General features: G+C 54.4%; 1 protein-coding gene across 1 annotated transcript; it reads left to right on the forward strand.

Moving 5' to 3' along the window:
* The first annotated feature begins 1,969 nt into the window (after positions 1-1,969).
* Positions 1,970-10,130, forward strand: LOC102454897 (aquaporin-5-like). Its single transcript, XM_025186512.3, has 4 exons — positions 1,970-2,491; positions 6,526-6,687; positions 7,383-7,463; positions 9,942-10,130. The coding sequence occupies exons 1-4, from the start codon at positions 1,970-1,972 to the stop codon at positions 10,128-10,130; spliced, it is 954 nt and encodes a 317-aa protein (XP_025042297.3).
* The last annotated feature ends 14,811 nt before the right edge of the window (positions 10,131-24,941 follow it).

Below are 24,941 nucleotides of genomic sequence, written 5' to 3' on the forward strand. Positions count from 1 at the left end.
CAGCAGGACAGAAACTGCTTCCAGTGTAGTGAACATCATTGTGTATGTGTGCAGGGGCAGATGACCATTTTGCAGGGCCCAGGGCAGCACAATTTGGCGGGACCCCCTTTGCCATGGCTTCTTGAAGCGCAGGGCTTGGGGCAGCTGCCCCACTTGTCCTGCCCTATATCCACCCCTGTATGCGTAACACCAAGAGACAGAACCAAACCTGGGACCTCGGGACACAACCCCCTCCGCCTTAAGCTCTAAGCCATCTGGCGGTCAGCTACAGCTGTAGAGCAGACTTAATTCTCTCTCCGTGAAGTGGTCTCAGTGCCACTCCATGGGACAGTGCCCAGCAGGTGTGTGGGTTACACACGTACCTCAAATGTACCTAGGTGAGAAAGCTCTCTGTGCCTGGCCATCTCTGCCCATTCTGAGCCCGCAACGGAGTCCAAAGTCCTTAACCCTCTCTGCAAACAGCACGGCCTGCGAATGGATCGGGTACTTGTCCCTTTCAGATTTTAGATAAAACGTACCGAGGGATATTAGAAGCCGTCAGCATTTTTGGCAGGTTCATTTCAGCGACTCAGCCTGTGATTAATAACATGAGCGGATGCTGTCGATTTTCCATGGCTTGGGTTTCTGTTTTTCCATTTCCAATCTGATCTCTTCTCTGTACCTTCTTTGTTCTGGGGCGACCTTTGCGGGCCCAGCCTGTATTGCACAGTTCCACAGCACGGTCGGGAGGGAGCTTTGCTGGATGCAGGAGGTCCTGTTGACACACTGATTCCCCCCCCCCCCACCCACTAGTCCATTTCATGAAGCATTGCTCAACCGCGGCTGTTTCTCCGACGCCTGGGATGTGTCAGTCACCGCCCACAGGCCCCCAGCTCCGGAGCTGAGCAGATAGAGGCCCCTGCTACTTCAATGTGCGGCCACACATGGCCTCAGGGCATCAGGGCCTGGGGTGAATTCCCTCAGCTCCATGTCTTCCCAGCACACAGTACGGAGAGAGAGGCCCTGTGTGGATGGAGGCAAAGGGCCCCCTTGCCACATGGGGGGAGGTGGGAGGGAGAGAGGGCGGTGATGGGGAAGGCGTAAAACAATCACAGTCCAAGTTTGGGTTGGAAATGCCTCTGCCCCTCCCGGATTTTCCCACTGCAGCTGGACCCTTGCCAGTTGGGTCAGGGTATTTGCTCTATGCAGCGGGGCCAGCAAAGCAGATCAGACCACCCGCCAGGCAATCTCATCTCGGTGTTCCTGTTCCCTGGGTGCCGGCGTAGGAATGGGACATTGGGCCGGAGCAAAGGGAGGCCAGCTCCTTGGAATCCCATCCGGTTGGCAGAAGGGGAAGCGGGAGCCGAGTTTATCCCGTGCTCGACTTCTGCGCAGGACAGTGGAGCCTGCGGACAGCTGAGGTCAATGGGCATGTGAATCCAGCAAACCTCTGCCCAGGAGCGCTCCCCTCAGCCCCCAGACTGCTCGGGGCACTAGCCGGTCACTATTGTCCCTGCCACTGTGCGGAGTGGGAGGAGGCTGGAAGGAGCTTTTCCCCACACAAGTGCTGGAGGCCGGCTCATCCCCTCTCCATACGAGAGCCGGCTGAGGGGAACCCTGCATCAGACACAGCCCCTCCGGCTGGTCCGCAGGATGTGCCATCTGCAGGAGGGAGGCAGTGTGGGCTCATGCCCGTGCCATGCCCCTCACCCAGCCTCTACCCCTCGCCAAGCAAGGCTAAATTTGCCTGGCTGTATCACCCCAGGCCAAGGCCCCCAGAGGTTGGTCTCGGCCCTGCACCCTTTGGATCCGGTTTCTGGAGAGCCTGCTGAAGTCAATACCTTTGCAAGCCAGTCCCCGCCTCCTGCTGACATCTGTGCAGCACCGGCTCCGGGAGGGGAGAGGGAGGGGGCGACGGTATAAATGCAAAGGGGACAGGACTGAGCCCCAGTGCGTCACTTGTGCCCAGGGACCCTTCGCTGAGTCTAGGATGGAGCTGCCCCGGGTGGCCTGCAGGGCGTGGGACGTGGGGCTCTTCAAAGCTGTGCTGGCTGAGTTTCTGGGCACTGGGCTCTTTCTCTTCACCGGCTTGGCCTCCATCGCGCCGTGGACTCAGGCTGCAGAGAATCTGGGCTTCACTACACAGAATCACTCCTCCGGGACTGGCTCTGAGCCGAATGGGGCCACGTCCTCAGCCTTGCCCACTGCCGCTGCCACCCCCCGCCTGGGAGAGGTGGGAACGCAGGCGCCTTGCAGCTTGGCCTCCCCCAAGCTGCTCCAGGCGTCGCTGGCCTTCGGGAGCTCGGTGGCTCTCATGTCCTACTGCGCATTGCCAATCAGCGGCGGCCATCTCAACCCGGCCGTGACCGTCTCCTTGCTGGTGGCTGGGAAAGTGAGGCCAGCCTGGGCCGGGGGCTACATCATGGCCCAGCTGCTTGGGGGGCTCACTGCCTCAGCTCTCCTCTACGGGCTGACTCCCGAACACGCCCGGGGAGAGATAGGCATCAACAAGGTAAGTGGAGAGCTGCAGGGCCCTGGGAAGATGGCAGGGGATGGCCATGTGACCCAGAACCAGTCCCGGAGGAGTGACTGTATTTTGGAAAGGATCAGCTGTGTGCGGGCCTGGAGGCAGGGAGGGGCCTGGACTTTGTCTCGGAACCAGTTTGTTCGGATCCTTTTAAGGGGCGCCTTTTGGCTTCGCGTTTCATGGCCCAGTTTCGTTGTGAAACGGAGCTAGATTTATAGACCAGCCAACCAATACAAAACCCGAGGCTGCAAAACTCCCTAAGGAGAATGCAAAACCTAGACAAGACACAGCTGGGTTTCCTTTGTTTCCATTCTGTTTCAGGTGTTTTCCAGTCTGAAACCAATTCTTGTTCTTGGTTTGGTTTTCTATAGTGGGAGAAATTGGAACAATCCAGTTTTGGTTCAAAATGTCCCATTTTCCCCAGATCTTTTGACTTGGTGACCAAACCGAAAATATCACTCACTTGCTCTGCTCTAGTGTGCTGTTTCTTCCCAGACACAATGAGCAGCCAGCTCCTTTCAGCTCCTGAAGAGATGAATTTTAGATGAAGGAAACAATCTAACGTCTCCAGGGGAGAGTGCATCGTGCGGGTGTGACTGATGTGAGTCTGCACTGAGCTCCGCACGCTGGGATGCTTTTGCTGCAGACAAGTCCCCAAAAGAGCAAACCCCTCTGGGTGTGGTCCACTGCTGCTTGTAGTGGCACTTAGGGTATACCTACGCAACAGAGTTGTTTTGAAAAACAGCCGTTTTTCAAAAAAACTTCACTCATATCCACATTGCAATTACGTTCTTTCAAAAGAAAATGAAAAGAACAACGGGGGTTTTCTGGCATTGGTAAACCTCTTTCTATGAGGAAGAAGCCTTTTTGAGAAAGAGCTCTTTCGGAAAAAGGCGTGTGTGGACAGGAAGGGCGTGTCTAGACTACTGAGTTTTGTCGACAAAAGTGGACTTTTGTCGACAAAACTATACCTGCATCTACACTACTGCTGAGTTCTGTCGACATAACGTCGACAGAACTCAGCAGTTTTGTCGACGCTGGTAAACCTCATTTTACGAGGCATAACGCCTTGTGTCGACAGAGTTTCTGTCGACAGAAGGTGTTATTGCATGTAAACTGTCCTTTGCGTCTACACTACCATGTCGACAAAGCAGTTTGCTTTGTCGACAGAACTGAATGTAGTGTAGACGCTCTTTGTCAACAGAAGTTTTGTCGACAGTATCTGTCGACAAAACTTCTGTCGACAAAAGCCTGTAGTCTAGACGTACCCCTTCTGTCAACAGAGTTCTGTCGACAGAAGGTGTTATTGCCTGTAGGGTTGCGTCTAGATTACAGGGTTTTGTCGACAAAGCAGCTTGCTTTGTCGACAGAACTGAATGTGTCTAGACAAAACTTCTGTCGACAAAACCCTGTAGTCTAGACGTACCCGAAGAGGGAGTTGTTTTGAAAGGAGAGGAAAGAGGAAAAAGCACAGGTACCCTGGTGGCCATTCCGCACATTGCAATCACAGCGTACATGTGAGAGAGTGTCCATTCAGTCTGGACACCCTCTTTTGGAAAAGCAGATCGCTTTTTCAATGCGCTTCGGCAGTGTGGACGCTCTGTTTCGGAAGAAGTTTTTTCAGAAGATCTCTTCTGGAAAAGCTTCTTTCGAAAGAAGCCTGAAGTCTAGACTTAACAGAGAGAGAGAGTTTCATCTCCAGCTGGCAGCCAGTTGGTTCTTAGCTCCCGTGGCAGAGGCTTCAGTGGCACCTGCTGTCACACTTAATGAAGATGTTCTAAACTGGCAGGAGAGAACTTCTCCCATTAGCGTGGGTGATCCACCTGCTGTCTACACTGGAGATTAGGTCCATATCGGTATGTAGATTCAGTCCTGAGCAATGTAGTTATATTGAAATCATTTTGTAGTGTAGACCAAGGCCAAGATAGAGCTGGACACATTTTTTTCAGCTGCTCAAAATATTTTTTTGGTGAAAAATGCAGAGTCAGCAACACCAAAAACATTTTGCAAATTCATGCCAGTTTTGCCAAATGGGGGTGGTGGTGGTAAATAAAGCTGTGCACAGTGCACCCTCCTCCGAAGAATCACCTGCTTGTGGCTGGGAGAGGAAATGGGGCTGGTCTCTGGCTCTGGCAATGCCTGTGTTCTGGGGTGGTATTCCAGCTCCAGGCTACGTCTGCATTGCCCCTTTTTTTGGGGATTTTTTTCCACCTACACTGGGCCAAATTTCAGAAAAGCCTCCTCTTTTGGAGGGGCTCGTATGCCTCATGGAAGGAGGAATACAGAGCTCCCCGAAACAGCGCGTTTGCTCGTATGCAAAAAAAGTGGAAGAGCAAACGTGTTCCCTGGACGCGGCGGGGTTTTTCCTGTGTCCTGAAACTTCCCCGCAATGTAGACATAGCCCCAGTCATAACTCTTGTGATAGGGCCTGTCACATTAATGGGAGGCATTTTTGTCCCTCTGGTTCGGAGCCCTCCCATGAAGCCGCGTGTGGGAAAGGGTGGTGGAATGTTCCAGAAAGTTCTGGTGGTTCCATCTGGTCATGTCTGTGAAAAGAGGACGATTTTTAATCTGCGGGCAGGTCTACACTTAAAACAGCCGCACCCCCCAGAGCATTTCAAAGATGCTACAATGCCAGCCGGAGAGCTTCTTCTGCCGGCGTAGGCAATCCACCTCGCCGAGAGGTAGTAACTGTGTTGATGGGAGAAGCGCTCCCTTCGCCGTAGCGCTGTCTACACTAGGGACGAGGCGGGTGTAAGCGCGTTGCGCGGGGGGTGGGTTTGTTATACCCCTGAGCAACAGAGTTCCACCAACGTAAGAGCGTAGCGTAGGCCTGGCATCCGCCACAAGTCAGTGTGGCGCTTGGGATAACGCTGAGGGAAGCAGGAAGCCAGAGGGAAAGGTTCAAAGCCAGAGTAGGGAAAAAGCTGAGGAGCAGGGAGACAAACGGGGCTATTTGTAGATTCCAAGGCGAGAAGGGGTAACTGTAGTCATTCAATCTGACCCTGTGTGAACACAGAGCTTTGCCTCTGGGTTTACTGGCAGGTTCTGACCCCCATTTGCTAGATAGCTAAGGGGGAACCTCTTATTGCTTGGAAAAGAGACAGCCAAGGGGGGACATGATAGAGGGTTATAAAATCATGACTGCTGTAGAGAAAGTTAATAAAGAAGTGGTTTTTACCCCACAAGAACCAGGGGTCAACAAAAGAAATTAAAAGGCAGCAGGTTTAAAACACGCAAAAGGGAGTATTTCTTCACAGAACTCAGTCTATCTGTGGAACTCCTTGCCAGAAGGTTTTGTGAAGGCCAACAGGGTTAAAAATACTCCCTTTTGCTTGTTTTAAACTTGCTGAGGCGTGCCCGGCATGGGCTCCAGCAGTGATTTAAAGGGCGCAACGCCGCCACTGCCCTGTGAATCACTGGGCCCAGGACAACTGCCCCCTTCGCCCACCCCACGCCTGTCAGTGGGCCTGCCTGTGTGTCAGAGCATGAGGCCAGCAAGTGTGGGACTGGGGTATATGGGGGGGTTAATGTGTCTCTGGGATGGCACACTTGTGAGGAGGCATGTGGTTATGGCTGTGAATGTGTTCAGATATGGGTGCAGGCTACCAGCCCTCTGATACCTGGGGCTTGCCATCAGCACAGCACAAAGCCCCTTGCAAGGAGACCGGTGCCATTATCCCCATTGTACAGATGGGGAAACTGAGGCACCGAGCAGCAACGTGCCCTGCTGGTCTGCGTGCCAGTCACTCGTTCCTCTCGAAGGGGGCGAGAGACAATTAGTCACAGCCCACCACCGCTGCCAGGGCTCTGGGCTCAGTGGAACCACCAGCTGCCTGTGCCATGCGCAGCCTGCGCTGCCCGCTGTGCTGTGAACGGGGGTGAGCCTGGGCTGAGAATGCTCCCGAGCCATCTGCACGGGGTGCCTGCCACTCCCCAGAGCCCAGCAGAGGCTGGGGTCTGCCCCGGCAGAACCTCTCCGCCTGTAACGCGGTTGTTGTGTCTGGTTCTGAGCACAGCTGGCTCCGGGGGTCACGCTGCCGCAGGCCTTCAGCATAGAGGCGATCGTCTCCTTCCAGCTGGTCCTCTGCGTCCTCGCCACCTCTGGGAGCAGGAGAGACCCTTCCAAGGGCGGGCACCTGCTCATCGGGCTCTCCGTCATGCTGGGGCACTTGGTGGCCGTGAGTACCGGGGGCACTTGGCGCTAGCAGCAGGACCTGGTTGGTAGGACACCCCTGGGCGGGACACTCTTGGGAGGCTTTGGCTTGGCCTTGTGGGGCTGGGGCTGAGGGCCTGTAGAATTGCAACCCTCCCCGCTCAAGGGGTCCCCAGGGCTTGGCTCCCTCTGGAGCCGGAAGGTCCAGGCAGCAATTCTGAGCCCTGCTGCCCGTGCCCAAGTCAGCAGACAAGTCCAGTCAGATAGGCCTGCTGCCAGTGCTTCATTGCAGGACATAGATTAAGGCAGGGTGGGGAACCTCAGGCCCATGCGGCCCCTGGCTTGCTTGGACCCGGCCTCTGAGGCTCAGCCTCCCCCCACCCAGCACTGGGGAGTGTGCACTAGCACTCCAGCCCTCCTGCTGTCCCACTGCAGGACTGGAGCACACAAAATCTACTAGGCTGGGCCCTCCGAGGCTCTGGTGTAGGAGGGGAACGTGGGGAATGTCTGTCTCCATCTCAGTGGGGGGCCATGTCAGCGAGGGTCGGGGCGTTTGGGTTTTTTTGGCTTCTCCTTTGTGCACAGCCCCTGACTGATTTTTCTGCGGACTCGTGCGGATGCGTCTGCAGAAATTCTCCTGTTACTTGGGCCTGTTCCACTTCCTGGTACCCACAGCAGCCTCCCTGATTCTCTTGCATCTCTGTCACTCTTCCTCTCCAGATCCGTTACACTGGCTGCAGCATGAATCCTGCCCGGTCACTGGGCCCTGCTCTGATTGCTTTTGAATTTGCCAACCACTGGGTAAGTCGGCTCTTTCCAAGCCTGGTTTAAATGGGGCAGCGCTTCAGGTGTGGTTCTGTCCAGCCAGCGATGGCACAAAGGGCATTGTGGGGTCTCTGGGTTTATTGATTAGTCAGATCGAACAGGTTACAAGGGAACAGATGGGTAATTGCTAGTGACCCCAACTGCGAAAGGCCCCTGGGATCTGGCGGTCGAGCCTGGTCTTTTCCTTGCCGTGCCCTGTAACAAAGATTCTGAAAGCCAATGTGTACACCCACAGCCCCGTGGCCTTCAATGGCAGGCTGGTCACTGACAGGGAATTAGCAGCCGATTCTGATGAGGATGCACAAGCTGACTTGCTGCCGCATGGCTGAGTCAAGAGAATGTGACTGCCTTCCGCGGGAGGTGGGCTCCATGGGAGGGGGTGGCAGAATCAGGCCCATTGGCGAGCACAGCCACAGCTGGCTTATAGCACAGAGCCTGATTCTGATCTCACACTGGTTCCAGGCCAGTGCCGCGCCACTTTGTGCAATAGCTCAAGCCTGCTCTACGTGGCACGGAGAAGCAAGTAATCAGGCCCTAGTTCCCTGGGGGTACGTCTACACTAGCCCCCTAGTTCGAACTAGGGAGGCTAATGAGGGCAACCGAAATGGCAAATGAAGCCCGGGATTTAAATATCCTGCGCTTCATTAGCATGTTCCTGGGCGGTCGCCATTTTGGAAATTGACTAGCCCGGAAGAACTGCCCGCATCTACACGCGGCAGAGAAGGGCGATTCCGAAATAACCCCTCAACCAAGAACACTCCTCTCCCTCCCCTCTCTCTTCGGAGCCCTTAAAGAGATTGACTCTGGCCACAGTGCCTGTGCCATCTCCAAGCCTGCCAGCCCAGAGCCAGCAGTCACTGCCCCTGACCCAGTGGCCCCCAAAACATAAGCCAGCAAGCCACTGGCAGCCAGCTCTTCGCCGCTCCCCAGGACCAGTCTGCCAGCTCCCAGGAGCCTGCCAGGGCCCGGAGAAGGCAGGCACCTTCCTGGTCCAGGGTGGAGATCATGGACCTTATTCAGGTTGGGGGGGTGTCCCCAACGTTCATGATCTCCCCACTAGACGGAGGAATGTGGCCTTTGGCAGGAGAGCTGCCAGCCTGGCCACCAAAGGCCACATGTGAACACAGGAGCAGGTTTGCATGAAAATCAAGTTGGTCCAGCGAGACCCCCCAACCCTGAGCCCTGAGCTTCCCCTCCCCCTTCTTCCCCTGGCTTCCCCCTTCCAGCTCCCTCCTCCCAGGTTTCCCCCTCCCCTCTCCCACCTTCTCTCTTCCCCTCTCCCGCCTCCTTTCCCCAGTCTCATCAGAGTTTCATCCTCCCCCCCCCCGCAGTTTTGTTAAATAAAGAGAGTTTGTGTTCATGAAAATACATGCATTTTATTTTACATCAGGGCGGGGGGTTAGGGAGGGGTAAGTAGAAGGAGGTGAGGGAGGATTGAGACACAGGCCCCCAGTGGGGCAGACCAGGGAGGCTCTTAGTGCTCCTCAGGATGGAAGCTCACCCACAGGGCCTCCTGGATACTGACAGCGCCCCAATGAACCTCCCGGACTAAAGCCTGTAGAAAGTGCAGCCAGGCTCACAGCAACGCGTCTGAGAGAAGAAACAGAGTGCCCAGGGGCAGCTCCGGCTCCATGTTGCAGAGTGCTGTGGTGTCCCGAGTGAGGGCAACCAGAGCACTCAGAGACAAAATGCTTTGCCATCCCTCATTGAGATAGGCAAGCAAGCAGGGAAAGCCAAGAACAGGCTGTCTGGGGGGCCCCCTTTAAGCACAGGCCTCAGATAGCCTCAGGCAGCAGCCACACAAAGTAACTCTTGACCTGATGCCCTGCCGGACCTGGTTCCGGTCGGCCTTAAATGCAATTAATCGTCCACTCAGTGTGAATGTGCTATTTCGAAACAGCAAAACACTATTTAGAAATGCATTTTGTGTGTAGACACATTATTTTGAAACAACGTATTTCGAATTAACTATTTCAAAATAAGATATTTTGAAAGAACGCTGTAGTGTAGACGTACCCCTACAGACCATGAGCTAGCCACGACGATGCTAGTGTGCATGATTTTGAACTATCTGTGCATTTGAGCATATCCTAAACCAACTTGCTCCCAGAGAGAGATGTGACTTTTGCAGCGTTGACAGTTTGCGCCAGGCAAGAAACCAGGAGTGCTGGAAGCATCCCAAAAGTCAGGGGGCCATAGGTGCCCAAATTGTGACTCCACCCTGCTGTGCTACCCTGCTCCTTTTTCCCAGGCCCCACCCCTTCCTCTGAGGCCCCGCCCCCTGCTCACTTCTCTCCTCCCCCTCCCCCAGTTGCTAGTCCTTACCGCCAGTAAAAAGTGGAGGGACATAGCCCCCCGGCCACCCTTGTTCCAGTGCCCCCGCAAGCCACTCAGCCCAGGTGGGTCCAGATTTGCCCACTGTCCTTGACATCTGTGCTTCTGCTCTCTGTACAGGTCTTCTGGGTGGGCCCAACTACTGGCGGTCTCGCTGCAGCCATTCTCAACGACATGGTGCTGGCCCCGACAGGCAGCGGCTTCCGCCAGTGGCTGACCATGCTGCAGGAGGGACCAAAGGGGCCATGCAACCTGCAGTCCAAGGCTGAGAGCACCGCCCAAGAGATGGGGCTGAGCGAGACACCCTGAGGATGTGCCAGGAATGACATTTCACGTCTGGGGGCTGCGGGGACCATCGGCTCTGCCCCGAGCGCCAAGCTGGGAGACTTACTAGGTTTAGCTCATTGGGGCCATATTTCTTGTGTTGTCCTTCGGAAGCCAGGGTGGATCTGGTTTGATTTTCATGCCCTTCCTAGTTTGTCTCCCAGATTTTCCCCATGCCCAGCAAACTGTCCTAGTGACATCCTTGCCCTCTGTGAACTGGGGGTGTGGGCTAGCTTGCTTGGCCAGTAAGCATGCTGCTACTGCTCCCCCAAGGAATCCCCCCATGGCCCAGGTTCACCCCAACATACCCAGCTCTTTGTCATACTAAATAAACAAATTGGGTTTTTAATGGGGAAGGATGAGGCGGGAATTGTCACGCTCCCATGTGCCTGTCTGTGGGATGGTTTTTTGACCCTTTTGGTGTGCCACTGAGAGTGGTGCATCTGCCACGTGCCACCTGCCAGCCCGGACTTCAGCAAGACACTGGATGTTTGGCTTTTTACAACAGCCTGTAACCCACCAGCCCTCCTTTGTACTATGCCTGACAAGAGGTTCCCAGCCCTCTGCACTTGAGAATCACAGAATCCCAGGGTTGGGAGAGACCTCAGGAGGTCACTGAGTCCAGCCCCCTGCCCAAAGCTGGACCAACCCCAACTCCATCATCCCAGCAGGGCTCCATCGAGCTGGGATGTAAAAACCTCTAGGAACGGAGATTCCACCCCCTCCCTAGGGAACGCATCCCAGTGCTTCACCCCCCTCCTAGAGAAAGAGTTTTTCCTCATATCCAACCTAAACCTTTCTCACTGCGATTTGAGCCCATTGCTCCTTGTTCTGTCATCTGTCACTGAGAACAGCCTCTCTCCGTCCCCTTTGGAGCCCCCCTTCAAGTAGTTGAAGGCTGCTCTCAAATCCCCCCTCACTCTTCTCTTCTGCAGACTAAACAAGCCCAAATCCCTCAGCCTCTCCTCATAGGTCATATGCTCTGGCCCCCTCATCATTTTGGTTGCCCTCCGCAGGACTTTCTCCAATGTGTCCACATCTTTTCTATAGTAGGGGGCCTGTTGACTCATATCTAGCTTCTCATTCACTGGAATCCCCAGGTCCTTTTCTGACAAACTGCTGCTTAGCCAGTCAGTCCCCAGCCTGTCTCAATACTTGGGATTCTTCCGTCCCAGGTTCAGGACTCTGCACTTGTCCCTGTTGAACCTCATCAGATTTCTTTTGGCCCAATCCTCTAATCTGTCCAGGTCACTCTGGACCCTATCCCTGCCCTCCAATATATCTACCTCTCCCCCTAGCTTAGTATCATCTGCAGACTTGCTGAGGGTGCAATCCATCCCCTCATCCAGGTCATTAATAAAGATGAACAAAACTGGCCCAAGAACCACTCCTTGGGGCACTCCACTTGAAACCGATGGCCAACCTGACATCGAGGTATTGATCACTGCCCATTGGGCCCAACAGACTAGCCAGCTTTCTATTCACATTACAGTCCATTTATCCAGTCCATACTTCCTTAACTTGCTGGCAAGAATATTGTGGGAGACCGTATCAAATGCTTTGCTAAAGTCAAGGTATATCACATCCACTGATTTTCCCATATCCACAGAGCCAGTTACCTCATCATAGAAGCTAATCAGATTGGTCAGGCATGACTTGCCCTTGGTGAATCCATATTGATTATTCCTGATCACTTTCCCCTCTTCCTAGTGCTTCAAAATGGATTCCTTGAGGCTCCCCTCCATGATTTTTCCGGGGACTGAGGTGAGGCTGACTGGTCTGTAGTTCCCTGGTTTGTCCTCCTTCCTTTTTTTAAAGATGGGCCCTACATTTGCCTTTTTCCAATCATCCAGGACCTCCCCCGATCTCTATGAACTTTCAAAGATAATGGCCAAAGGCTCCGCAATGACATTTGCCAACTCCCTCAGCACCCTCAGATGCATCAAATCTGGCCCCATGGATTTGTGTATGTTTAGCTTTTCTAAATAGTGCCGAACCTGTTCTTTCCCCACCGAGGGCTGCCCATCCCCTTCCCATACTGCGTTGCCTCATGCAGCAGTCAGGGTGTTGACCTTGTCTGTGAAGACAGGCAAAAAAGCATTGAGTGCTTCAGCTTTTCCCACATCTTCTGTCACTAGGTTACCTCCCTCCTGGAGTAAGGGCCCCACATCCTCTCTGATCACCCTCTTATTGCTAACATGCCTGATGCTAACAAACCTGGCAAGATGGGTCACCTCTGGATATGTTCCACCCTTGTGGCCTTCCCCCGAGCCAGCGAAGAGCTCGGTGGTGTGGAAAGCCATCCCGGTGCAGTGGTACAGTGAGAACCTCCTGTGTCGGCAGAGTGCCAGCTGCCATTGGCTTTGCACACATGGGCTAAGCGCATCCTGCTGCTCACACATATGCCCAGCACCCACACACGCACGTGCCCACAAACACGCAACCCCCTTGGCCGCAAGCTAACCAGGCAGGGAAGCAGACAGTGGGAGATGACGCCTCTTGTCCAGGAGATCTGACACAACAATGATGGGCTCTGGGATACTCCTGGTGGGAATCCAAAGGGTTTGCGGGGCCCACGGTGGCACACTGACAGCAGGGCCTGGACACTGGATGCTGTGGGGCAGGCAGGGAGTGGGGATGGGGAAGGGACTGTCCCATTCCTCCATCCTGTTGCGCGGGCCGGACTAGGAAGTTCCCATCCCAGCTCCACCCACCCGCAAGCCCTGAGGAGTTTTACTTGGGCCATAGGAGACAGCCCAGCCCCGCTCGGCAGGGTTGGGCAGTGAGCAGCAGCAGCAGCTGGAGGTGAGGGCCAAGAGCAGCAGGTGGAGGAAGGCATGGCCCAGGCTGCAGGCGCAGACAGGAGGGAGTGTGGGGAGAGGGGCTCCGGCAGGGTTTTATCCCCAGCCCCCCTTGGGCAGCACGGACGTGGCCGGGGCTAATCACCATGGCTAGTGTTACAGCGATCCACAGCCAGGTGCCCCTCAACAGGAATCGAGCGGTTTCAGCGCCTGAGGGGTTTCGTGTGAGGCTGAATTAGGCGCCTGACTCACACCAAAAAAGCTGTCAATGGCAGCGTGGGGCCCAAGGCACCGCTTGCCTTAAGGCCGAGCCTGGAGGCAGGCCCTGGCGGGGCAGGGAGGGGGAGGATGCCAGAAGACCGGGTGTGCGAGGGGAGGGAGGGACGCTCCGTTTCCGCAGCAGCGAGGCCTGCGGTGTTCGCAGGGACATTTCATCCCCGTCTCATTGCCACGGCGCCAGAACAAAGGGCTCAGCGCTGGCAGAAGGTCAGAGGGAGCCCCCAGCGCTACAGAATCAGGAAGAGCTGGGACCCTGCCAGGGAAGACAGACCCAGCCACTCAGAGCAGAACCCCGACCAAATAAAACAGCGGCAGCCAGGCAGGTGCTCCCCTGCACTGGGACAGGGAGGCATGAGAGCAGCCGGACTGATCCCGCACAGCAGGTCTCGGCCGGCTCCTGGCCTAGGGGTTAACACCCCTCTCCTTTTGGGGAGCACATGGCTTTGATTTTTTGTGGTTGAAGGAACCAGGTGTAACTGTGCATTGAGCCCGGGAGCTCAGCCTTGGGTGTGTTCCATGTAACCGTCACTAGTGCCCCCCAAGGAACCCAGCCCCTAACACGCCATCAGGATCCTCCCTTGGGACTCAGTTTCCCCTAGTTGCTTGACTAACAGCTCTCCCGGTGGGGCTTGCACACAAGCTGCTGCTTCTTGCCTTTCTGCTCTGCTCTTGTCTCAGCTCTCTGCTGCGGAGTTCTCCAGTTCATGCACCAGTCAGTGATGGGGAAAGATGGCGGGAAGGAGCCCTACAAATTGAGAACAAGCTGGATCACCCTGCTCTCCCCTTGCTATGCAATAAGAAGCACCCGGGATCTTTTAATGGGGAATACAGTAGAAAGCATTTATTGAGAATACAGTAGAAAAGCAGTTAGCATATGTCTCAAAGACAAGTCCCGCCCCCCCATCCACACACACACACACACACACACACACACACACACACGTCCTGCAGATGGTGCATAGTTACCAGTCTGTCGTGGCTCAAGTCCATCTTGCTGGCCAGGCAAGTGTGACTGAGGCTATGTCTGGCCTGCAGCGTTTTTCCAGGATACCAGAGGTATTCCAGAAAAATTCTGTCACGTCCAGGGAATGTGTCCGCTTTTTTGGAGCAGTTTCTAAAAAAGCAGGCGTGTTCTCTCAGCATCCCCATATTCCTCATGTTATGAAGAGTAAGAGATCTTCCAAAAAAGGAGGTTTTTCTGACTTTTGGCTTCGTGTCAATGGGCCAAATGTCGGAAAAGCCTCTTCCAAAAAAACAAGCAGTATCTTTTTCTGAAACACCCCCGCCCCTCCTGAGTGAGGAGTGGGGGTTCCTCTGAGACTCGGCTTGTAGGACTGAACCCAGAGATTTTTTGGCAAGAGCTTCCCTTCTTTTACAAGTGAGTTCCCATTGGAGTCTGTGGGTATCATTGACCCTTAAAAGGTGTTCATCTCAGGCTTCTCAGTTATTCTTTGATGGTTATTGTGAAGCTTCTTCACTTTTATTTGTGTGTCACCTTCAGGAGTGTCTGCCTGGCTCCAGGGATGGGCTGTTCTGTTCATTTCTTCAGTCTTCATCCAGCCTTAGGCATGAGGGATGTTCTTTCATCATCTTCAAGTGTCTCAAGTCTTCTTGCATGTAGAACAGTGATAGAAATGTAGCCGTGTTAGTCTGGGGTAGTTGAAGCAAAATGCAGGACAATGTAGCACTTTAAAGACTAACAAGATGGTTTATTAGATGATGAGCTTTCGTGGGCCAGACCCACTTCCTCAGATCAAATAATGGAAGAAAATAGTCACAACCATATATACCAAAGGATACAATTTAAAAAAAATGAACAAATATGAAAAGGACAAATCACATTGCAGAACAGGAGGGGGATGCGGGGGGGGGGGGGGAGGAAGGAAGGTAAGTGTCTGTGAATTGATGATATTAGAGGTAGGGAGAGTGGGATGTTTGTGAGTTAATGGTATTAGAGGTGATAATTGGGGAAACTATCTTGGTAATGGGTGAGATAGTTCAAATGTTTGTTAAGTCCTTGTTGGAAAGTGTCGAATTTTAACATGAATGACAGTTCAGAGGATTCCCTTTCAAGTGCAGATGTAAAAGGTCTTTGTAGCAGAATGCAGGTGGTTAAGTCATTGAGAGAGTGTCCTTTCTGGTTAAAATGGCAAGAAACTGTTTTCTCTTTGTGATCTTGTCTGATATCTGTTTTGTGGGCATTAATCCTTTGGCGAAGTGTCTGAGATGTTTGTCCAATGTACATAGCAGACGGACACTTTCGGCACATGATAGCATAGATTATATTTCTGGATGCGCAGGAATATGTGTTCTTGATCTTATAACTCACTTGGTTAGGTCCAATAATGGTATCAGCAGAATGAATATGTGGACAAAGCTGGCAACGGGGTTTGTTGCAAGGGAAGGTACCAGAGTTGGTATTAGTGTGGTATGTCCTGTGGTGGTTGGTAAGAATCATCTTGAGGTTAGGTGGTTGTCTATAGGAGATTATGGGTCTGTCTCCCAGAGCCTCTTTGAGTATGGTATCCTGTTCCAATATAGGCTGTAGTTTATTGATAATGTGTTGGACAGGTGTAAGTTGGGGGTTGTAGGTGATGACAAGTGGTGTTCTATTGTTGGTTTTCTTGGGTCTGTCTTGAAGTAGATGGTTTCTAGGTATTCGTCTGGCTCTTTCAATTTGCTTTTTTACCCACCCAGAGAAAGGCTTTGCAAACTGAGCCTTGGCTTGAAACTAGGGATATGAAATATCGGTTAATTGAATAGTTGAGTAACCTCATAAATTCTTATCGGTTAGTCGACTATTCTATAGTCCTGAGGGCAGGGCCAGCATCAGTGCACTCCATCCTCACCCACGGGGAGCCATCTGCCACTCTGCACTGCTGCCTCTGTATCAGAGGCAGCAGCACTGAGGGCTGCCAGGCAGGAGCTGGTCCATGAGGGAAGCCAGTTTAAAAACCAGCTCCCCTCACGAACTGGCTTCCTGTCACCCTGTGCTACTGTCTCCGATACAGAAACAGCAGCACAGGATGGCAGTAGTCCCTGACTAGGTTGGGTCTAAGCCCCCAGATTCTGCGTGAGCCAGAACTGAGCTGGGCTGCCTGCCCACCTGGCTGCTAATACACTTTAAAAGCAGAGCCGCAGTGGGGGTAGGTCCTGGACCTGTTGCAAGACAGGACTGAGCCGGGCTGCTGGCTAGCCTGCTAAAAAATTTACTGGCAAGGGTGGGAGAAGGGAAATGCATGTACTCTATAGCATTAACCTATAAGCTTTTGCTTGTCCGTTAATCCGTTAATTGACTACATTATTACATCCCTGCTTGGAACCCTTGCTTGAGTGTCAGTCATCAGCAAAGAATCTAGAATTAGGTGATTCCAATAGTTATTCTCCTGAATTTGAAGCTGTAGCGCCAGGGCCTTGAGAAACAGTGGCCTTGTTATGGCTCAAGGACATGGGGCATTGGATCAACACTCAGGGAAGTACAGCATTTGATCCCTCAGAAATATACCACTGTAACCCAAAGCTCAAAGGGAAACACACTGGCAGGAATCTCACCCTAAGGAGGAGGAACGGAGGAAAACATGCAGCTCAGCATATCTGCATCCTGACCCTTGCAACACAATGCGGTGAGGGAAGAGGGATTGCACTTCACTGGGAAATGTCAGTAAACATTGATTTCACCACACATCCAAGCTGACGAAAAAACAGAATCCTAGGGTTGGAAGAGACCTCAGGAGGTCATTGAGTCCGACCCCCTGCAGACCAAGCCTGGGTAACAATAGAAATGGACAGGTAGGTAGGTAAAATGTTGCTTGAGAACTTATTAGTAGGTTTGCCTTAAGGCTATTCACTTGGTGTAGGTTGGCATGTGATGTTGACAGCTTGTGTTTGAATGGTTCTAAAGCTTTAGCTCAATGTTTACAGGCCTTAAATAATTATTGTCTGAGCCCCCACCACTGTGAACAAGTACATTGATAAAAATTAAAAATAACGAATAAAAATAAATACCAGTGTTCTCCTTCAAAAAGAGGGCTGTCCCCATCCGGTTGGCAACCAGACTCGAGTCCTTGATTCTCAGCAGGATTCAATGTGACTGACCCACACCGAGGCTCAGAACTTTCACAGCTGTTTGGACCTGAATAAATGCAAAGAAAGTCCAGGGGGAAAGAAAATCTGACTAAGAAGGTGTTTACTTCATGTGTTTCTAACTGAAGCCCCAGGTAGCTTTCTGTCTCCGAACAGCAGGGGTGAGACTGAGACGCTAGAGGGCAGGAGAGGTCTTTTCAATACAGAATCACTAGAGGGAAAACAATCTCTTCCTACAAATAATCTGTTCTTTAATATTCCCTTGATCTACTCCCAGTCCTGTTGCTCCCCAGCGTCTCCTTTGCGTAGGAGGAAGACAGGGAGACTTTCTGAGACAAGCTCTGTTTTCCCCAGGGGACCACAGAGAACTGCCTAGACAATGCAGCTATGGAGCAGTCTACTCTCTCCGCAGGATGCTGGAGAGACTTGAGCGAGGCTCAGTAAGTCCAAGGGACCGGCTAGCTAGGCTCACCGGTGGGGCGAATGGCAAAGGCAGATGGCCTTTGCCCTTTGCTGTCCCCCAGATGCACAAACGGTGCATCATGGGGCAGAGGTAGCAACCCAAGTACGGGGCCAGTGAGAATTAGCTCTGGTGCTGATTTGGCTATAGTACTGGATCCTGTGAGTTGAGCCCTTTGGCCCCTAACTCCTTGCACAGAAGCAAAGGGGCTTGAGAAAGGTTTGGGGATGCAGAGAATTGAACATGGGTCTGCCAAGTCCCTGGCTAGGCCCCCATCCTTCCTGCTGTCGTGACAGTGGTCAGTATGCCACACACCACGTCATGGCAACACCCACGAACAGCTCAGGTCCTCCACCCACCCTGCCAGGTGAGCCACAGCCCCACGGGGACACACTCCAGCAGTTCCCACTGCAGCCAGCAGAGGGCCAGGGACCCCCACAGCCTGCCCCCCACGCGCTAGCGGTTCTGAGGAGCAACTGAGATCGGCCCAGGGAACAGGCCCAAGCAGGGGTCTGCCTGGAGATTTCTATGCAGACTGTCCCCACAGCACTGTACAGAGGGAAGTAACCGAAGATAGCAGATGGCAAATGGTCTGAATTACAGACCGCAGGCTTGCGGCGAAGAAATGAAAGTCTGCGCCCAACAAGCCACGCTCACAGGCACTGGGAATGAGGGAAAGACCTAGACTTCTGCAGGGCCTAGCATTGCTCACTGTCTACCCACACAAACCCAAACATCCTCGTCCTGCCCCCCTGCCCAGCCCCACCCCTTCCTTCTCCAAGGCCCCACCCCACGCATTTCATCCCCCCCCCCCATTACTTGCTCTCTCCCCCGCTCACTCACTGTCACTGGGCTGGGGCAGGGGGTTGGGGCACTTGAGGGGTGCAGGCTTTGGGAGGAAGTTTGGTTGCAGGAGGGGCTCAGCAGGGGGGCAAGGGTGTGGCAGGGGATGTGGGGTGCTGGCTCCAGGAGGGGGCTTAAGGTTGGGGCAGGAGGTTGGGAAGCAGGAGTTTGGGTGCAGGAGGGGGCTCAGGGCTGGGGCAGGAGGTTGGGTGGCAGGAGGGGGTGCAGGGTGCAATCTCTGGGAGGAGTTTGGGTGCAGGAGGGGGCTCAGGGCTGGGGCAGGAAGTTGGGGTGCAGAGGGGTTGAGGGGTAGGGGCTGGGTGGTGCTTACCTCAGGCAGCTCCTGGTCAGTGGTGCACCCCCCTTCCCTGGCCTCCCACCACTCCTAGAAGCAGCTGGCATGTCCCTGTGGCCCCTGGAGGGGGGCAGGTAGGCTCCACGTGCTGTCCGCACCCGCAGGCCTTGCCAACACAGCTCCGATTGGCTGCAGTTCCTGGCGTCATCACTGGGGGCAGGGGCAGGGGCAGGGGCAGGGGTAGGGACAGGGGCACGGGCAGGGGTAGGGGTAGGGGTAGGGGCAGGGGCAGGGGCAGGGGCAGGGACAGGGCAAAAAGAACCCTTGTCCCTCCCCCCACTTAGGGGCTGCAGGGATGTGCTGGCTGCTTCTGGGACTTGTGGTTTAAAATCTCCCAGATCGGCTGCAGTAGCCTCTGGCAGATAGAGCCCCATTCTGGGAGAGTCCTGGTGAAAGCAGAAGGGTTGGGCCCCTTCCCCAAACTCCCTGTTTACAAAACTACACCCCCCCCCCCCCCCCCCCCGCCTGCCAGGCAGCTCCTGGTGGATGGGTGGGGAGACCAAGCAGGGGGATCCAGGAGATTGTCTGGCCATGTGCCTGGAAAGGTTTGTGACTCTGCCAGGTGCTTTTCCAACCCCACCCACAGATCAACAGCAGCTCCTGGGCGCCCTCCTCAGTCAGACACCTGGGACAGCAGCTGCTGGGAGAGGAGATCAAACTGCAGCCGATTCTAAAGCTGGACCAAGAGTATCGTTCGGCAGCATTGCTGCTGCATGAGCCATTGGCGCAGAGGAGCGTGGTGGTGCCCCGAGCGGGCAGAGGAGCCTTCTGATGGGGTGAGCCATAGACTCATAGAACACTAGAGCTGGAAGCGACTTTGAGAGGTCATCAAGTCCAGTCCCCTGCCCTAGACAGCACCAAGCACCGTCGAGATCATCCCTGACAGGTGTCTATCCAACCTGCTCTTCAATATGTCCCGTGATGGAGACTCCTCAACCGTCCCAGGCAATTTATTCCAGTGTTTAACCGCCCTGACAGGAAGTTTTTTTTTTCTAATGTCCAACCTAAACCTCCCTTGCTGCAATTTAAGCCCAACTCCGAGGCCAAGGAGAACAATTTTTCTCCCTCCTCCCTGTAACACCCTTTTAGGTACTTGAAAGCTGCTGTCATGTCCCCCTCAGTCGTCTCTTTTCCAAACGAAACAAACCCAATTCCGTCAGTCTTCCCTCATAGGTCATGTCTTCTAGACCTTTTGCTCTTCTCTGGATCCTCTCCAATTTCTCCACACCTTTCCTGAAATGGGGTGCCCAGAACTGGACAAAATACTCCAGCTGAGCCCATGGTAGAGCACCTCAAAGGTGATTCTTAATTTACATTGAAATCCCCCTTGTGAGTGAGAGCGAAGGGCCGAGGCAGCACGTAAGCTGTGTGTGGCAATCGTCTGCATGCAGGGATTTCATGCCTTCTGCCTATAATACACACTGCCGGCTATGGAAAGCTTTGGGCAGTTTCTTGATGGAATTTGCCAGCTCCCAGGAAAATAATGTCACCAGCTTTGGGCTTTTCTATAAATTTGCATTATTGTCACCGTGTACTGGATTATCTAACGGTAAAAGGTTCTGTGTCCAGCTACAGAAGCATCATCACTCTCCCTTCTACTGTTTAAATCAGTGGTCCCAACCATTTGGGGTTGCCGGGCGCCAGGGGGCGTGGCCGTTCGCCCACTGGGCGCCCGGGGGGGCGGGGCCCCCACGAGCAGGGCTCCCCCCCATAGCCGCATTCCCGGGGCCAGCGCTGGCGCTCTCTCCCTCCCTCCCCCATGCGCTGCGGGGGGTCAATCCGCGGCGCCCCCGGGACCGGCGCTCACCGTGCACCACACGCCTGGGGCCGGCTCCGGCACCGCGCATGAGCCACGTGCCCGGGGCCAGGCCAGCCCTGAGCACTTGGCGGGCGCAGACAAATGCCCCCGCGGGCACCGTGTTGGGGACCACGGGTTTAAATGATAACAGATCAAAATGGGTGAAAAGAGTGCATTGGTCCACCCACCAACATGTGCACGTGTGTGCGAGAGAAGGTTCAAATCTGATGAGAGGAAGGGGGTGTGCAAGGCATAGTCAATAAAATCAGTGCAATGGGGCAAGCGATCCTACTATAGCTCTGGGAGGGAAGAAAGTTGCACCAGTTACTGCACAGTCAGGGTATGTCTACATTACCCCGCTAGTTCGAACTAGGAGGGTGATGTAGGCATTCCGCAATTGCAAATGAAGCCCGGGATTTGAATTTCCCGGGCTTCATTTGCATAAGCGGGGCGCCGCCATTTTTAAATCACCGCTGGTTCGAACCCCGTGCAGCGCGGCTACACGGGGCACGAACTAGGTAGTTCGAACTAGGAAGCCTAGGAAGCCTAGTTCGAACTACCTAGTTCGTGCCGCGTGTAGCCGCGCTGCACGGGGTTCGAACCAGCGGGGATTTAAAAATGGCGGCGCCCCGCTTATGCAAATGAAGCCCGGGAAATTCAAATCCCGGGCTTCATTTGCAATTGCGGAATGCCTACATTACCCTGCTAGTTCGAAATAGGAGGGTAGTGTAGACATATCCTCAGGGACAACTGACTAAACAAACCGGACTGCAAGGACTGGTTGGCAAAACTTGCTGATAGAACATCTCTCTGTTTCTCAGTGAGGTTTGTGGTCAGTGGGGGCCGGGCAGACCTCAAGGAGCGGGGCGCGATAGCAGCATGGGAACAAACAGCCTCTGCTAAGTGTTTCGTGCCCACCAATAGGCGGAGGTGCAAAATAGGGGGATGGGAGCATCTTCAAAGATGTAGGGATGGAATAAGGGTCTGTGCCAGAGAAGTCAGATTAGTTTGGACCCTGGCTCTCCCGGAGCCCGACGGGGGCACTTGCTGTGAACCGGGGGAAATGGCAATCATTGGCTTACCTCTTGGAGACATCAGAGGGAGGGGAGTACAGAGGGATTCTGGGAGATCCATGTTTGAGTCCCTCCTGCAGGAATCTTGTGCTGTACTTGGTCATGTCGCTTAGAAGCCTAGAACTGGAAGGGACCTCGAGAGGTCATCAAGTCCCGTCCTCTTGCTCTCTGGCGGTGTCTAGGCTGCCAGGTTATTTCGAAATAATAACAACTCCCGAAATGACTACTTCAAAATAAGCTTATTCCTCTTCACAAGCAGGAGTTATTATCTTGAAACAACAAGCCCCTGACTTTGAAATAACAGGCTTGGTAGTGTGGACACCCCACTTGTTATTTCGAAACAAGGGCAGTTATACAGGAAACTGAGAGCAGTGTAGACACTGGGGAGTTATTTTGAGCTACCTCCTGGCAGCTGGGCCAGGATCCAGGAAAGCAAGTCCAAGGGGCCTCCCTCCGGCGACACCCATCACATAGCCTGGCGTGAGAGCTACGAGTGTTGCAGCGAGCAGGGAGGAGAGAACAAGTACCCTTGGCAGGAGCATTCCTTAAGCCACCTGTGTTTCCATCCCCTTGCCCTGCCTGCTGGGGAGGTTGCAAATTAGGCTCACGCAAGGAACTAGCCACCAGGACTCCCGGTTTTGCTTGCCAGCTCTGTCACTGGCCCAGGGTATGACTTCGGGCTAGTCCCTGAAACTCCTAGGCCTAGATCAGCAAAGGTGTTCAGGCACCTCCAGCCGACTGCTGTTACTGGGAGTTGGGCACATGTGAGGTCCTGGGTCCTCATGCCTCAGCTGTGAGGTGGAGGCACTCACAGCCCGAGCCCCTCACTGGCACATGCTGAGGTTTAGCAAGACTTATAAAGTGTGCTGAGATCCCTGGATTGGCTCAAGCCGTACAGTGTTACGGCCTCTCCAGGGCTGACCGTACAGGCCATCCTTGCTGTAAGTCCAAGATATGTTCTGAAAAACGTGGACTTCTAGGGAAACAACTTAAAATGGGATTTTTTTCCCATGGCTGACATCCATTTGCGCAAATGGGCGGTGGAGGGTGTTGCATGACTAAGAGCGGGGAGTGGGAGGACTTATAACGCATCGGTTCCGACAAGCATCAACGACTTTAGGGCGGAACGGATGTATACCAGGGTGAGTTATAGCAGGGACGCCCTGTATTACCAGGGTGCCCAGGGTGATAGAACACAGTCCGCTGGGTGCATGCCATCCTGGGTGGGGAAGGATTGTGGGCAGGAGGGAGTTCAGGGGCCGGAAGCGTGGCCGGGAGCAGCCTGCAGCAAGGTGCTGGCGTACCAGTCTGAGAGCAGGTCCTGTCAGGTACCTGTTAAATGCCTCAGCCCATGCAGTTAGCTCCAGACGTGCCTGGCGCAGTCTCTGCTGCGCAGGCCGAGAGGGTGGCCGGATGTCCCGCTGGCAGGTAACTCACGGAGCACGAGCGGCAGGGGTGTTTGGAAAGCTGGTGGGAGGTGCCTGGAATGCATGATGGCGTAGGCTGGAGACTGGTTTCCGGGTGATTGTCACTGGGTGGAGTTTGCCTCCCTCTCCTTCCTGCCCACCCTTTGGCTCCCCCTTGCCCTGCCCATCTCATACAGGAAACTTTCCCTTCCTCTGCTTCAGCGCCTGGTGTCACCGCCTGCCTTAAAGATGCCACACTGGACCGTGTAGGCGGAGCCAGCTCAGCCAGCCCCACAGCATTCAGTGCCAAGTGGGGCAGCTCGTGGACCCTGCTTGCTGCTCCTTGGGGAGGTTATGGAGCTGGCTGCCAGGGGGACCGCTGGGGTGGCCCACCACTCGGCTCCGGGAAGGGAAAGGAGGGCACGGCGGAGCTGCAGAGGGGCTGGAGGTGCCTTGGCTTTGCTATAACGTCCCCTATGGCGCCGTGTGAGATCTTGGCCCCGGTGAAGCCAATGGGAGTTTCACTGCCCAGACCCCCCCCCCCCACCCTGGGAAAGGCCCCTTCCAGTGAAGTGAGGTTTTTCTTTTTCGTGTCTCTGCCGCAGCAACCAGCAGGCAGGATTTATTCCAGGGTGAGAAACTCTGCTTTATTATGATTGATTCTTTGCACTGCGCTAGCAGCGAGTCGCAGTCGGACTAGGGCCCTCTCGCACCAGGTGCGGCACAAACACAGAACAAATGGAGATGGCTCCTGCTTCCCTGTTCAGGGCCTGGCCCAATGTCGCTCCTGTGAATTACGGCAGGGCACGGGGACCTCGGTCACAGCCCAGGACCCCACTGGCGTCCACACACAACAAGAAGTCAGGGCCTAGCAGGCCACCGCTGCAGGCAGGACGCTGCAGTGTGGGCGTTATTCCTGCAGGATCCCACGACCGACTCTCAGCAGGGATCCCACCTCCCCACTGGGACCGCTCTGGGAATCCCTTCTGAAGGCAACGATGTCCCAGATGCCTACGTCCACTCAGAGGGAAGCAAAGCCGCTGGCAATTCCACATGCGGCTGGTGGGCCCCTAGCAGACCTCTGTCTGGGGAGAGAGAGGCAGCTTGCTGCCTTCCTCCTTGCACGCTGGAGCAGCCTGGATTGATTAATGACTCATTCACATCATCTTGGTTCCAGCAACACCCTGAGGTTCCTCGGAAGCAGCCGTCTGGCCCTGTGTTGGATGGAGCCTCCCTGGAGGAGACAAGTCCCAGAGGTGGTGGATCAATGAATCCCTCAATTGTCTGCCCTGCCCCGGGGTCCTGATGCAGACAGGCTCTCAGGAAAAGGGAGGGGAGAAATGAGAAAGGACAAGAAACATGCTCCCCACGACTGCTCCCCGAGAGCCAGTACATCTCCCGTTCTGCAGCAGCCACCCCCAAACCCTGCCCTTGCGTAGCTCTTGCCTCTGAGCGGCTGTTTGAAGGAAAGAAGGCAGCTGGCTTGTAGCCTCCTGCTCTGTCTGTGCGTGGCCCCTGCATCTTTCCCATTGTTTCTTTTTTTCTTCGCTCCCCCCGCTCTGGCATTCTTCTGCCTCCTTTCTCCCTCGGCATCAGCAGCTCAGCTTTCTCGAGAAGCCTTGGAGTAAGACTGGCAGCAGCTGGAGCCCTGCCCAAAACAGGGCTGGAAGGAGGCTAGAATCCAGCCACTAGCGACAT

Source organism: Pelodiscus sinensis, chromosome 29, assembly GCF_052426305.1.
Source record: "Pelodiscus sinensis isolate ZL-2025 chromosome 29, ASM5242630v1, whole genome shotgun sequence".
In the NCBI taxonomy this organism is placed as follows: domain Eukaryota; kingdom Metazoa; phylum Chordata; order Testudines; family Trionychidae; genus Pelodiscus; species Pelodiscus sinensis.